We start from the raw sequence: 13809 nt of genomic DNA, 5'->3' as shown, positions 1-13809 counted from the left end.
TTCTCAGTCGTGCACTTTCGAAAGGAATACATGGAAAATTAGATACAACAAGTATTGCTGTTGCGATCCCTGGCTTCTGAGAGTTTTGACGGTGCCCGCGTCGCCCGTGTGGGGCCGCCACCGCCCATCCTCTTTTTTTCTTTCTGTGTTATCAACTCGGTCTGATTCATCCGTCACCGCAATTGAGAGAGAGAAGAGAGGGCCGGAGCTGGAGCATCGCCGTCCACCTCGCGGGAGCCGGCGACGCCGTGGCTCTCCGCGGCGTGCAAAGGGACGGCGAACGAGCCACCGGCGAACAAAATGCTTTGGGTGGGTGAGGGGTGCAGGGTTCGCCGCCGCCGGAGATGAACAGGTTGCGACAGACCTTAGAGGGACTCCGGGGGTTGTGGAGGACCTGCCGAGGTGGAGCTTTGCGGAGGGCAAGGCGGGGGACGGTGGTGGTAACTTCTTATTCCTCTTCCCTTTCCTCTTCTTTCTAAGATGCCCCCGCAGGCTAGGGTTCCCGGCGGGCGGCGGCCGCCCCTACTTCTCACACTCTCGCCACCATCCACCAATGGAGTCCACCATGGAGAATGCCCAGTTACCCACGTAGTGGGAGTGACAAGCTGGCTGGCACCGGCGCGATTACCAGGGAGAGTGGTGGTGGCGGCATGGAGGTGGCGCCGTGGGGGCAGCCGCCGTTGCCAGGGCAGAGGCAGTAGTGGACATCGGAGTCGGCGCGTCGCGGATCTGCTGCCTGAAGGCTACTAAGGGGACGGGCTGGGAGAGCAAGGTGCGCACGTACAAGGACGTCTGGGACAGGGAGGCCTACAGGTGCGGCTTCTGAACCAGTGAATTCCACCCCCTTCGTCAATTCTACACTAATCCACCCATCCTCTTATCTCTTTTCTCCTTGCAAGTTCCATCCTTGGTTTAGGGCTTTAGGCTGTCACAACGTGAACACTAGGTTTGTCCAATATGGTACTAGGCATTTTGTCCATGAATAATATATTTTTGCTGATATGCAACCACTTATTTAGATTCTTGCTGAATTTTGTACTGATCTAGATATTATAGTGATGCTAACTGCTATCAAAAGGGTAAATGAGTTTCTGAAAAAGACGGCAATGTCGAATTAAAAATTGGAATACTAGAGCTTAGTTAATTAAAATATGCTATTATATGATACAACAAATGGTGTGCAACTTGCAGCAAATTAGTTCAGAGCTGATACAAAAATGGTAAAATTTGCTACGGGACACCGTTATTTTCTGGCGTTTGCCAAAACACACCGCTCGATTGTGTCTTTGCCAGGTACCATTACAATTCTGTGGCACATTTGCCAGAACACACCACCTGACCGAAAACGGAAAGTTTTGCATTTTGTCTTCAAAACCAGTCATCCCAGGTAAAAGTGCAAAACTTTCCGTTTTCGTCTAGGTGGTGTGTTCTGGCAAATGTGCCACGAAATTGTAATGGTACCTGGCAAAGACACAATCGAGCAGTGTGTTTTGGCAAACGCCAGAAAATAACGGTGTCCTGTAGCAAATTTTCCCTACAAAAATAGCTTTGCTAATTTTCTATTGTCAGCATCTCAGATACTAAGGTTTTATTGTCGTGCCATTCCACTTGGTTTCACTATATGCAGTAGTTGCAAATTTATATACTGTCACATTACCAAATAGTCCACATCGTTTGTTGGTACTGAACAATTCTTGGCTATGGGGTGTGTCTCCTACCTAATTTCCTTTCTTATTTGAGAATATAGTCCTGCTGCAAATTCATGCAGTTCTTCTACATTTTCTCTCAAAAATATAGAACCACATATTGTGGATGAATCAACTCTTGGTGCAAATACATATTATGAATTCAAAATTTCCTTTACTGGTGATACCAACATCAACATTGACGCTAGGGTTTGAGGGCCATGATGGCCATTTACGCAACCGGATGAGTTTCCTCTGCTGATGATAAAAACATGGACATCGACTCTAGGTGTTAAGGCCACTATGGCCACTGATGCGTGTGTGGCTACAACATAAAGTTTCTGAGTTTTTAATCAAATCATTTATATCTTGGTTGGAGTTCTGATTTGTCTAGGTGAGATTCATTTCCTTCTACAAAACCTATCAAGGTTTATTTTACATATTTTCAATGTCACTGGTTATCTTATCCGTGCCATTTTTGCTCCTCATTCACCAAAATCCATAGATGCAGAAGCTGGTTAGTAATGTATTCATAAGGTTTTTGTTAGTTCAGTACTTGCAAAAGGTTGCTCCATTTTGTGTGTAAGGTTGATGCTTTCATCGTATTTTCAGAAATATAGTTTCCTTTTTATGATATCTTCTATACCTTAATACAATCTGTTTTTGTTAAGACAATCTGTTTTTTTTTTTATCTTAGATCCAGATCAGCAGGTTGTGAACTGACCATGTTAATGTTACAGAAAACGATACGAGCTCACTGGAGCAAAAAAATCATTTTTTCTACAATTTTGCATGCCATAGCATCAACACAGGTTTTGTTGGAATGAATTTAATTATGTCCTAATTATTAATGTTTACATTTAGATGTGTATCTTACTTTCTTTCTAGAGGATATGTGTTATCGAAGGCCACATGTACACAGAGATATTGTATAACACTCTAAAGTTTGATGTTCTATAATGGATTCTTTTCCACGAAATAAAATTTATGTTTGTACCTTTCACATGTACCCGTCATTCTGAAGTTTGATATTCCAAAAGGATTTTTTTTTGACAAAACTTGGTGTATATCTGTATCTCTGATATATTCATTGGTTTTTTTTTTTACTTTACTTATGCTTTGTCAAGGCCATAAATATGTTGAGGCTAGGAATATTCAGCCAGGAAGATGGAGTAGAAGTGGAGCAATGCGACATGGATTGTGCAACATGAACAGAGCTGCCGCTCCAAACAGAGGTGAGCTAATTGATCTTCGACTTTTGTTTTTTCTGGTGTTTTAGACATGATTTTACAAGGAGAGAAGGATATGTTTCTCTGGTGTACTAACATTAGTCCTAATAATTAGCTTCCATATGGGATTGTTGGTGCCTGCAACCGATAAGATCCCGAAGTTTACTTATTAGTTCTATGCTTTTATGATATTCTTAATGAGCTTGATCATTGGATGGGTTTATTTGATATTGATGGGGTGGCGGTATTGCCCATCGTGTTTTGGTGGAGTCGTTAACGCTCATGCTTAATAGATGTAATGTGTTGGTTAAGCAGTTCAGGATGGCATAGGTTTCTCGGTGGCGAATTGAGCTTGCTGCTCAACTATTCGGCATTAGAATTGCCGGGTCTCATTTGATCGATCCCAATACCTATAGGCCATCCTATGACACTTTAGTTATCCGTCTTGATTCTTGGTGATTTTGATGAAAGGATATCACCTTCGCAAACCGCTCTTATGTTTTGCAGTATCCTTTGCTTTTTTCCTTATAGTGATAAAGGTTTTTTTGGGGGTATGGAATTATGTGAGTGATGGTGGTATATCTGGTGGTCGAGCTCAAGTTAGTATGTTGTAGTATTATACTGTTATACCAATATAGTTATAGCATGGGTTCATAGATAAGAAATTTCAGAAAGAAAATTGATGTTTTTCTGTTGAAACGACAACAGACAGTCTGAACATCATGTTATTATTTTTGCTTTTATCCACCATTTGGCTTATCCACCTTCGCTAATCTAGAATGTCTTTCCGTTATAGAGAACAAGCTTGTGAACTTCAGGGGTTGTATATCTCTCCAAACCGCAGGTGCGGTACTTCTATCTCCCTGTAATTTTTATGTGATGCTTCAGAGAGCACTGGGCAATGGATTGAATCCTCTCTACATACTTGACTCACTACACTCAGGTCAGTGTCACTGGTTGTACATGTTTGCTTCCACCGTGTGGGTGGCCACAACCACAAACTACTGTGGAACCTGGACCCTTGGGATGTGGCCTCTCTTGCGAGCCAGGAAGAGATGGTAGAATAGAAACGTGGGGAGATGGCCTGTCAAACCAGAAATTAGTTTCCGCTACCTAACAGGAGTGAGAAAATTGAATTGATCTCGAAGGCTTTTTTGTATTCTCATGATGATTCTACGTGGGGGTAGTTTATACATCTGTGGCGCGCTAGCATGTGCTAAATAAGTCTCGATCGCGTATTAGTTCAGTTGTGATTTCAAAGTTTGATGGTACATAGTTTTTTAATTGACATTCTCTTAGTTCAGTTTGAGTGGCAGTATAAAAAGTTGATCAGCCCTTGCCAAGGACAAAAAGTCCAGCTCTTTAATGATGCTTCTTGTGTGTATCCTTTTTTTAGTATGATTCTAGATTCAAATATTCTTTTTCTAACTACAACTGTTTACCTAAAGGATTACATGCCACAAGGACTTCAATAGTTGCAGTTATCCTATTGATAGTCTTCACCAATGCCCATGCTATCAACATATATGGTTGCATACCTTACATTTTGCTATTTGGAAGGGCTATGGACCACAATCAATCGAAGATAACGGAGGCTACGTATGTTGCTGAGAAGCCTGAATTTTAATTCTACTGTATTAGTCTCCAATCCCTATACACCAAATACTAAGAATTTCGATAGTTGGAATTCTGCAGATGGTATGTTCTGAACTTATAGGTGAACTTGGAGATGTTCCTATGGATCTCGATTATATGCAAATGTTCCCTTGGTTGGCATTTCATGAGTTAATGACCTTTCCTACTTTATATTGATTCATGGGTTCTAATGTCTTCATGTTTTCCATCTCAACGTACAACTTTTTCCTTTTGGCAGGATTTAGATTTAGAACACTTTGAGATATCAGCCCTTTATGCCAAAGGGAATTGATGATGATGATGTGACAACATGAAGCTAGCAAGGGCTAGCAGATAATTATAATGCAGTGACGAGTGAAAAAGAGAGAGCACTACCAGAGAAATGTTGCATAACCTTTTAGTTGGCATTCTGTTAGTTTAGTTTGAGCGCAAGTGTAAAAGGACGTCTTTCTCACATCCTTAACAACGATAAAAAAAACAGAGCCCTTCATTGATGCTTCTTGTGTGTATGAGTGTATCCTCGGGTTTTACTTACGATTGTAGATTTAACATAATCACTATTGTAGAACAATCAATTTTGTCTTTATCAGTGTGGGATGGACATGAGGCGATTACATCACTGACATCATATGCATGTTTCATGTTTTGAGTTAAAGTATAGACTGCACGTGACATATAGACCAGGTTCTTATTTTTTGTGGTCATATAGTCCACTATGATCCATCGGCCGTGTATTCGTGTGAAACAACGATAGGCAGGCGGCGCGGCGAAGCGCGCCTGCCCATCTAGTGAATATTAAAAGCTATACTTTTAGTCAGTTTGTCGTTGCTGAGCTGTGTGATGCTGAATTTTTTTTGCTTGTTTCAGGATTTTTTCTCAAGAAAATTTCAGCACATATTAAAATTTGATATTTCACTAATTTACTCTATATTTAAAGGCAATGGAAAATGGTTTGTCTATGTCTTAGTCGACAGAGATTTCTTAAGTTCGAAAAGTGCAACTCCAGTTTAGAGAAAAGTGCATATCATGCATATGCCAGCAATGTATGCTAATAGCTCTGTAATTCATACCATCATATCCTTGTTTCATAATCTCATCTTTTTTATTTATTTATATATTTCTAATGCAACATTGTGTAAAAACATATCTGCTAATAAATTTAGTAGTAAGATGTGCTATTGTACTATCACTTCTCTATTTATTATTTGTCATGTCGCCTTAGCTTTTTGCAAACAAAGACTATATGGTACCAACTATAATACTCCAAGACCTTAGATTTTCACTACATATTTTTGTGAGATATCGCCACTCCTTTGAGTTGCATTTTATGTTGGAAGACGTTCGGACATCGCTTTGTAAGTTTGCCTTCGTATTAACAAAGCATATGGTACAGGGGTACCTTATGAGAGGTGGTTGACGATGACGACATTGAAGCACCCGGACGAGATTGGTACACGACACTATGTACCCAAGTTCGGCTCCTCTCGGTGGAGGTAAAGACCTACTCCTGCTTGATTATATTGATGTCTATATAATTACAGTGTTACTCATGGCATGAATGGTAGCAATGAAAGCTATGGCGGCTAAGACGATGACTGGATACTTGATCTACGTGATCCTGGCTAAACCTTATGTAGATAACTTAACCTAGGGGTTTACATCATGCAGACGAATCATCTAAGACCCTAGACGACTACCACCATTGATGCATTTGCTTGTTCCCACGATGGTCTTGATGGATGGACCGAACTTCTTTGTCGTGCTGGGTCTTGGTCAGCATGCTCCTCAAGATGGCAACTGGGTTGGGCCACCCCGGTCTTGATCAATGACTCACTCCTACGAACCTACCCGGTTCGGTATTTCATCATTAGCCCGCGAGTGCGTCGGAGACTCGTCGCCATGTGTTAGTTCCTTGCTGGAGAGTCGTGTTGTTGACTCGCTCTTTATGGATCCTTGAAAACATGTGTATTGACCATTCATTATGACATAATAGCAAATTTATCAAAGTTCATTTTTCTTTCACATATCCAATCCCTCTAGTCTAGACAATATATTTGATCGCAGTATAAATATAGTTTGAAACAATGTGTGGTATAGGACATCGCTTTGTATGTTTGTCCAAAGGGACTACTTTAAATATAGTGGATCCTAATTTTTAAAGATTTTATCTTGGTTTGTGGAACTTTGAAACCGTATAGTTCTTTTAAAGAATTGTTTTAAGGTTGTTATCTTGCTTTGTGAAACTTTGAAGCCGTAGACTTTTATTTAAAAACTGCAGACTTGTTTAGTGTTTCAGTTATGCCTGAACCGCAAAGAAATCCAGCTGACCTTTAAGTGACCCCACACAGATACTTTCCTCTGTTTCTGGTATTTTAGCTTGTAGCTAGCTCCAAAGAGGACACCTTTGCTCGTTCCAAGCTCAGTTAGCGTAATCAACAGTCTCACTAATGCTACTAGTAGTAGTAGGATATGGGGAAATCCATTTTGGCTCATAGGTGTAGATGCACCTATTACTGAAAAAACATAGTTCAAAATGTCTGAAAATTTCAAAAATAAATTTGGGATGTACTTCCACATATTCGATGCTTGCACACAAAATGTCGCGAAAAAATATTATTTTCTATGGCCTGTGCAAAAAAGACAATTTCTGATGCCCCAAGAAAGTTTTTTTACGAGACATTTATTTGTCTTTTTTACATAGGCCACATAAAATATATTTTTCCCGCAAAACTTTTATGAGGGAACATAGGATGTTCGGATGCACGATGAGGAATTTTATTCGATTTTTTTTAACATGTTGAAATAAATTTAAATTTTACTTTTCCTAATAGGTGTATCTACACCTATGAGCCAAAACGCCTTGTCCTAGGATATGTACTTTCCCTATTTGTGTTTGTTAGGTTCAAGGCGGCACCGCTCTAGCTGTTCCAAGATTTCCCACAATCGCAGGTCGATGTGAACACAGGAGTAAAGGTTAGAAAAGTTGAGCCGAAAGAAACACGGCAGAATCGTTTTCCTCTCTTTATGCTGCAGCTTGCGTAGTTTCTCACGCACGCCCACGGATAACTCAGAAATTGTATATTCCGTCTTGTGGTATTGTGCCGTTCTTTTTCTGATGGAAATAGTTCATGAATTCAACGGATCCTTACAAATCAAATATTATTAGCATATTAATTCATATAATATATCCACTTAAATCTTATATATCCAGCCCCGAGTCTGATTCTGCATTAATCAGGCAAACATGATAATATTATTTGTGCTAGATTGCTCAATATGTAGCTTGTGATATGGTGGTTTAGCAAATTTTCTTTTAATGTTTCTGACAACATATAATTTCCTTTTGTGACTTTAATTACTTTTATTTGTTCTTGTACATTGGATATTTCTAATCAAGTGTTCTGCGACTTTCATGATTTACACACTGCCATCTTTGATCTTGGAGATGACTATACAACGTAAACGTACATCACAAGAAAATGGTTGCGATCCATCGATCCTAGTATTATGATAGCTCATCAACAACCTAGATGGTTGTGCTGATTGAAGAAAGCCATTATATTTTGCCACAAACAAAAAAGGAAAGCATGCAATTAGCACTTTATCCAAACTATACCGCGGAAAAAACATATCCTCGTTTTTTGGACGACTACACATCGGTTCATCACGTCATTTTCTGATAACATGAGGTTAATTGAGCGACACCCCCCACCCAAGAAATCCAAATATCCACCCCACTCTAATTCGATGGTTCATGAATTCAATTGGATCCTTACAATTCCGGTCTTAAATTGCACATTAACTCATAGAATATATCCACTTAAATCTTGCATGTTCAACACGGATTAATCAATAATCAATAGGCAATAGTATTAGTGCTCAATTTATAGCATATGATGTGGTGGTTTGGCTATTTTTTCGTTTGATATTTCTGAGCACACATCATGTATTTTTTTCTGATTTTCATTAATGTTTTATGAAATCTTGTATGTGAGATATTTCTAGTTAAGGGCTTAAGGCCCGATAACGTGTGTTCCGTGATTTTCATAATTTGGAGAATGACCTATGTGGTTTGATAATTCCAAAAAATTGTTCGTTTGCAAAATCCATACGCCGACGCAGCTCTAATTCAATGGTTCATGAATTCAGCTGGGTCCTTGCAAATTTAGTCTTAGTTGCACACTAATTTAATCTTGTTTTTTTTGCGAGAATACTCTATTTTTCTTATGATGTTTTTGACGGTACACTTTTTTTGCGGTTTTCATTATTACACTATTGGACCTTTTGGGTAAGACTGAAGTTTTAGGGATTCTTGTATATTAGATATTTCTAGTCACAAGGTCATCGCCGTGTGTTGCGTGACTTATGTGTTTTTAACAATACTCAAACATACATCGAAATTAAACGGTTGTGAGCAAGGTTAAACTTAAGCGGACCATAGGTATGGTTAGATCATCCTAGTATGATAGTATGTACCACATAAACAACCCAAATGGTTTGCCTATTGAAGAAGTCATTTCCCTTCGGACAAGAAAATATGGAAGCAAGTTATTGCCGACCAGCAGCTTAATCAAACTATCGGGTCAGTCACATCAATACCGGACACTACGAGGTCAATCTCACAAAACCTCCCCACCCAGGGAGAGCCAGAGCCCAGAGCTACAACGAGCACAACTTCGTTGCGTCTCCGGCGCCCGTCACCCACGCACACACACACACACGGCTTTGAAAAGAACGGGAAGCGAGGAAGCAGAAAGGAAGGAGAGAAAGAAGGAACCAAAAAAAAAACAACCCCTCCCCTCTTCACGATTCCGAGTCAAAAGTTGTTACGCGGCCAGTTTCAAACCCTTTTATACGTTGCCGCTCCATGACCCCTCTCTCTGTTCCCTGCATCATCAGATAGGTAGAGAAATTCCTTCCTTAGCTCGAGGGCCATGCCCGCCCAGTTCCTCCATTCCAAAGAAAAGGATGCCGCTTTAAACACCTGCTTTAAACCTCCAGTCCTGATTGATCCCGTATAAGTACTTGCCTTACTCCGCGCGCGTTTCCGCCATGGAAAGGGAAGGCAGGCAGAGGCGGCCTTGTTCGAGATAGATACGGAGAAGAGAGGGAAAGGTTTTGGATCGGACGATGAGTAAGAAACGGAATTAATGGTGAGAGAGACCGGAACGAAGCAGTCTCTGTTGGTCTCCCTTCTGGTTGTGCCGGCTTCAACAGGGTCGCCAAGGTGTGGTGGTGCGACCAGAAGAGCAGCCCCGCCGGATATGCTTCCAAGGGAGGAGGCGACGTCTGGAAGATAAAAGCTTCGAACCTGGTAACGATCTTCGTTTATGTTCCCTCTCTGCGATTTCTCTTGGACGCTCCGCATTACAGATTTCGGTAATCTAGTTCTAGTATCCATCTCTCTGTTCTTGAGTTTCCAGAACTTGAACTGGATTTCTTCTGTAACGTGGATTACTGGAGTTTTGTTTACTCTGTTCCCTTCGTTCACTCAATTGCGGTGGAAGTTTCAGAGGGGTTTTCGTAGGATTTAATTACGTTCTAGGGGTTTCTTTTCGTTCGGGAATCGGGAGATCGGCATTGCAAGTTGCAGTATGAAGAAGAGGAGTTTCATTGGAAAGAGAGGAACACCGAATTACTTCTGATCCTAGCCGTATGTATCTGAATTCTTAATTCAGTACAGATTTTTTGAGAGAGAACTTCGATGTATTTTTTATTATACTGTATCTTTTATACTACTCCGTACAATACTCTCTCTTTCTCTCTCCCTCTCAAATTTCAATTAACGCGGTGAGTGAGTAATAGTTCGATACTCCTAGATCATGAATTAAGCACCGCCATGATTTTTGCAATATTCGCAAGTAAATCGCCATGTCTCCAAGATTTCGTCCTTATGTAGTAGAGCGGTGTACTCCTCCTCCTACTCAATTAATGCCATGCGTTCTTCATGTCCAGTATCCGGAGGATTTTGTCTGTCTCGCAAGCCGCAATTAATGTTAGCCACGGTAAACAAACACTACAAGTATATATTCCACAGACGTTAAAAACCAAAGTCATCTTTTCCAAAAGTTGGTCCGAAGCGGCGGCAGTTTTCTTCAGAAATTAGGCAGAGGAGAGAAACTTCAGATGACATGGAAAGCACTCGGTGGCAGGTTGATCTGCGTATTGTCTTACTACACCTACGCATCCCTGTTTCAGTAACACTGCGAGCACATGCAGAGATCTAGTGATAGCTTTTGGTTTCTTCTTCTCCTTTTTGTTGGTCCGGATGAAGTTGGAGAGTAATGTTTGGAGCTTTTCTCATGGCAGCTTACCGGCGACATGGAATCGAGGAGATTGGAGCGGTTAGTGTTGCTGCTTTGCTTCTTTGCAGCCATCACATGCGCGCAAGCGCAGGCCCAAGCCACTCTACAAGGATCCAAAAGCTCACCCCACAGTGGAGCAGGTGAATAGCCTTGATCTACCACCTCATGAAACCTTCCAGATATTATTTCACCTTTCCAGTTATTAACATGCAAGTTAAGTTTGGTTTTGATTTTTGAAAGGTAATTGATCCCTGTAATTGTCTGTGTTGATCAGCAGGTAAGGTTCTGTTGGAGACGGGTAATAATAGATCGGATAGCGACCTTTCGAGGAGAACGAGAAGAATCGACCCTCTTGATGGCTTAAGGAAGTATGAGGGAGGGTATAACATCACAAACGAGCACTACTGGAGTGTAAGTTCTATTCTTCTCTAAATACAATCTGAAGAGCCATACACACTGCTTGCTGTAATCATACTGATTTGCTGATTTGCTGATACCAGAAATGGCTGCTTTTGTGGTGTATCATGTTCATGATCGTGGCATAAAGGGATGATGCTTATCCTAAGTTTCCTTTTAAATGTGCAGAAAACTGATTGTCATTGTTGTTTACTTTTTCAGTCAGCCATATTTACAGGTAGATTCGGATATATCATCGCGGCGTTATGGGTTATCGGTGGTAGTCTTTTTGCGGGGTTTCTTCTTGTTTCGAAGATTTTCTTCGCCAAGAGGAAAGAAAGATATGGTGTCATTGACAATTTTCTTGACAAATACCACATTTTGTCTGTGATATGTCTCATTCTTCTTGCAGCTTTTGCCATGTAAGTTACTCAGCTCAGCTCAGCAATAATCCCATCGAATTACAGTTTAAAAAAATCCCATCGAATTCTCATCTGCTGTGACTAAACTAGTTGCTTTATTCGCAGAGTTGCATCATCAATCACACTTTACGGCGCTGTAAGATTTCATTCTAGAGCAGAGTCCATCAAAGAGATCGTTGGTAGAACTGCGTTTGAGGCGACGGCGACGATATACAACATTACAGGAGCCATTGAGAGGATGGAAAACATGTCGAGGCTATACAGTAGCAGCAGCAAAGCCTTCGATCATCTGAACTCCACAGTACATACACTCAACTCTGAAGCCGTAGAGATTCAGGAGAAGGCCGAGAAGAACATGCGCTTGGCCAGCAAAGGCATCAACACACTGTAAGATATTTTCGCAGGATAGACATGATTTTGATACAGTACTACATTACCTAGTTTTTGAATTTATTTTAGGAAATCGCCTTATCATCAAGGTAACTAATACAGCTGATTAATTTTCAGGGAAGCTGTCACCATTTCAACCGTGACGCTGAATCTTGTCGCGGTTCTTGCATTGCTAGGTAAGTTGATCATGGTGAAATGTTTCTAAGTGAGAAAACGTCTTACATATAGCTGACAAGTAAATTAACACACTGCTTCTGTATTGTAGTGGCAAGACCTCTAAGGCTACATAAATTGTACTACTTGTGAGTATCCTTCAACACCCATTAGAAGCTGAAAAACCTTCTTAAATTTCAGACAATATTCTGATGACGACAATCTGTTTGCAACAGGTGCATAGCCTTGTGCTGGGCACTGACAGCCCTCTTTTGGATGTACTTTGGACTGTATTACTTCTTCGACAAGTTTGCCGGCGACACGTGTGCGGCTCTCGAGGAGTACCAGCTGAACCCCAAGAACAGTACTTTGGGCACCATCATACCCTGCAGCGAGAAGCTGTACGGAGGCATGATCCTGCACAATGTTAGTGCAGGAATCCACGACATCATAGACCAGGTAATCAACAAACTGTGTAAAAATCTCTCAAGCTGCGTTTAGAAGCAGAACAGACAGAGCTGGTAATTGGTATGCATCCGGATTGTTTCTGAATATTGATTTCGACAGGTGAATTCCAACATCTACTCGATCAAGTCGCAGTACGGCGTGAAGCAGCTAGACTACATCTGCAACCCGTTCACCGGGCCGCCGGAGTACAGGTACCGGCCGGAGAACTGCGCCTCCGGTGAAGCCACCATCGGTGATATCCCTCAGGTAAGCAAACAATACCCATCTGATCTTGACATGGCATCGGTCATTGTTCTCACCTTCTTGTTCTGAAGATCCTGAAGAGGCTGACCTGCTCGGTTCTGGGCGGCGGCGCCAACTGCGCGCCGGCCGAGCTCTCGTCGGCGATCGACTACGACATGGTGCAGACGTACACGAGCTCCATCCAGAACGTGCTGGACATCTTCCCGGGCACGGAGCGGCTGGTGAGCTGCGAGCTGGTGAAGGCCGGCTTCGCTGACATCGTGGGCAACCAGTGCGCGCCGCTGCGGCGTGGCGCGCGCGCGACGTGGGCCTCGCTCGCCGCGCTGTCTGCGGTCATGGCGCTGCTCGTGCTCGCCTCGGCGGCGCTCCGACGCCGCTACGCCGCCGACGACCGCCACTCGGTGAGGCATCTCACCTCGTCGTCCAACTCGGAGACGTCGGAGACCGAGTTCGCCGAGATGCACGCCAAGACAATGCGAGTTAAGGTCGTCGGGCCGTGATCGGGAGAGCGAGATCAAATTCTTTTTGCTGTGCTCTTTGCTCTTTGCAGGGGAGAAGTTGAGAGGCAGAGAGATAGTATACAGCCGGCGGGAGAGACTGATCCCGGAGAGATCGTCCATCGCCGGCGCGCCATTGACGCGAAATGTTTGGTTCCTTTTTGTGGGTGGTCTGGAGAATCCAGCCATACACCGTGCACTTCGTATAGGAGAGGAAGATGAGAAATTGGTTTAATCATGTATATGGTCGGCAAAAATGATGATAATTGTATAAAAAATAAACATAGTTCATTTTACTTAGCATAATCATAGCCCAGTTTACTCTTTACCACCACGTAAGAGCAACTCTAGAAGACTTTTCAAGGCCTGGTTCTTTTAGGTTCTGG

The 13809-nt window shown here is 42.0% G+C and overlaps 1 protein-coding gene and 1 long non-coding RNA gene across 2 annotated transcripts; both read left to right on the top strand.

The window, feature by feature from the left end:
• Positions 1 to 757: 757 nt before the first annotated feature.
• LOC124703482 lies at positions 758 to 5068 on the top strand. The gene is made up of 3 exons (XR_007003131.1): positions 758 to 813; positions 2813 to 2920; positions 3711 to 5068. It is a non-coding gene; the product is annotated as an uncharacterized LOC124703482 (long non-coding RNA).
• A 4801-nt stretch (positions 5069 to 9869) lies between these two features.
• On the top strand, positions 9870 to 13426 carry LOC124696582. The gene is made up of 10 exons (XM_047229289.1): positions 9870 to 9928; positions 10859 to 10994; positions 11129 to 11265; positions 11473 to 11672; positions 11778 to 12059; positions 12180 to 12238; positions 12328 to 12364; positions 12452 to 12674; positions 12783 to 12929; positions 12998 to 13426. Exons 2-10 carry the CDS (start codon positions 10871 to 10873, stop codon positions 13424 to 13426), a joined length of 1638 nt encoding a protein of 545 aa, XP_047085245.1. The 5' UTR covers positions 9870 to 9928; positions 10859 to 10870.
• The last annotated feature ends 383 nt before the right edge of the window (positions 13427 to 13809 follow it).

Source organism: Lolium rigidum, chromosome 3, assembly GCF_022539505.1.
Source record: "Lolium rigidum isolate FL_2022 chromosome 3, APGP_CSIRO_Lrig_0.1, whole genome shotgun sequence".
Lineage (NCBI taxonomy): Eukaryota > Viridiplantae > Streptophyta > Magnoliopsida > Poales > Poaceae > Lolium > Lolium rigidum.
This window is presented reverse-complemented; position numbering and strand designations above follow the sequence as displayed.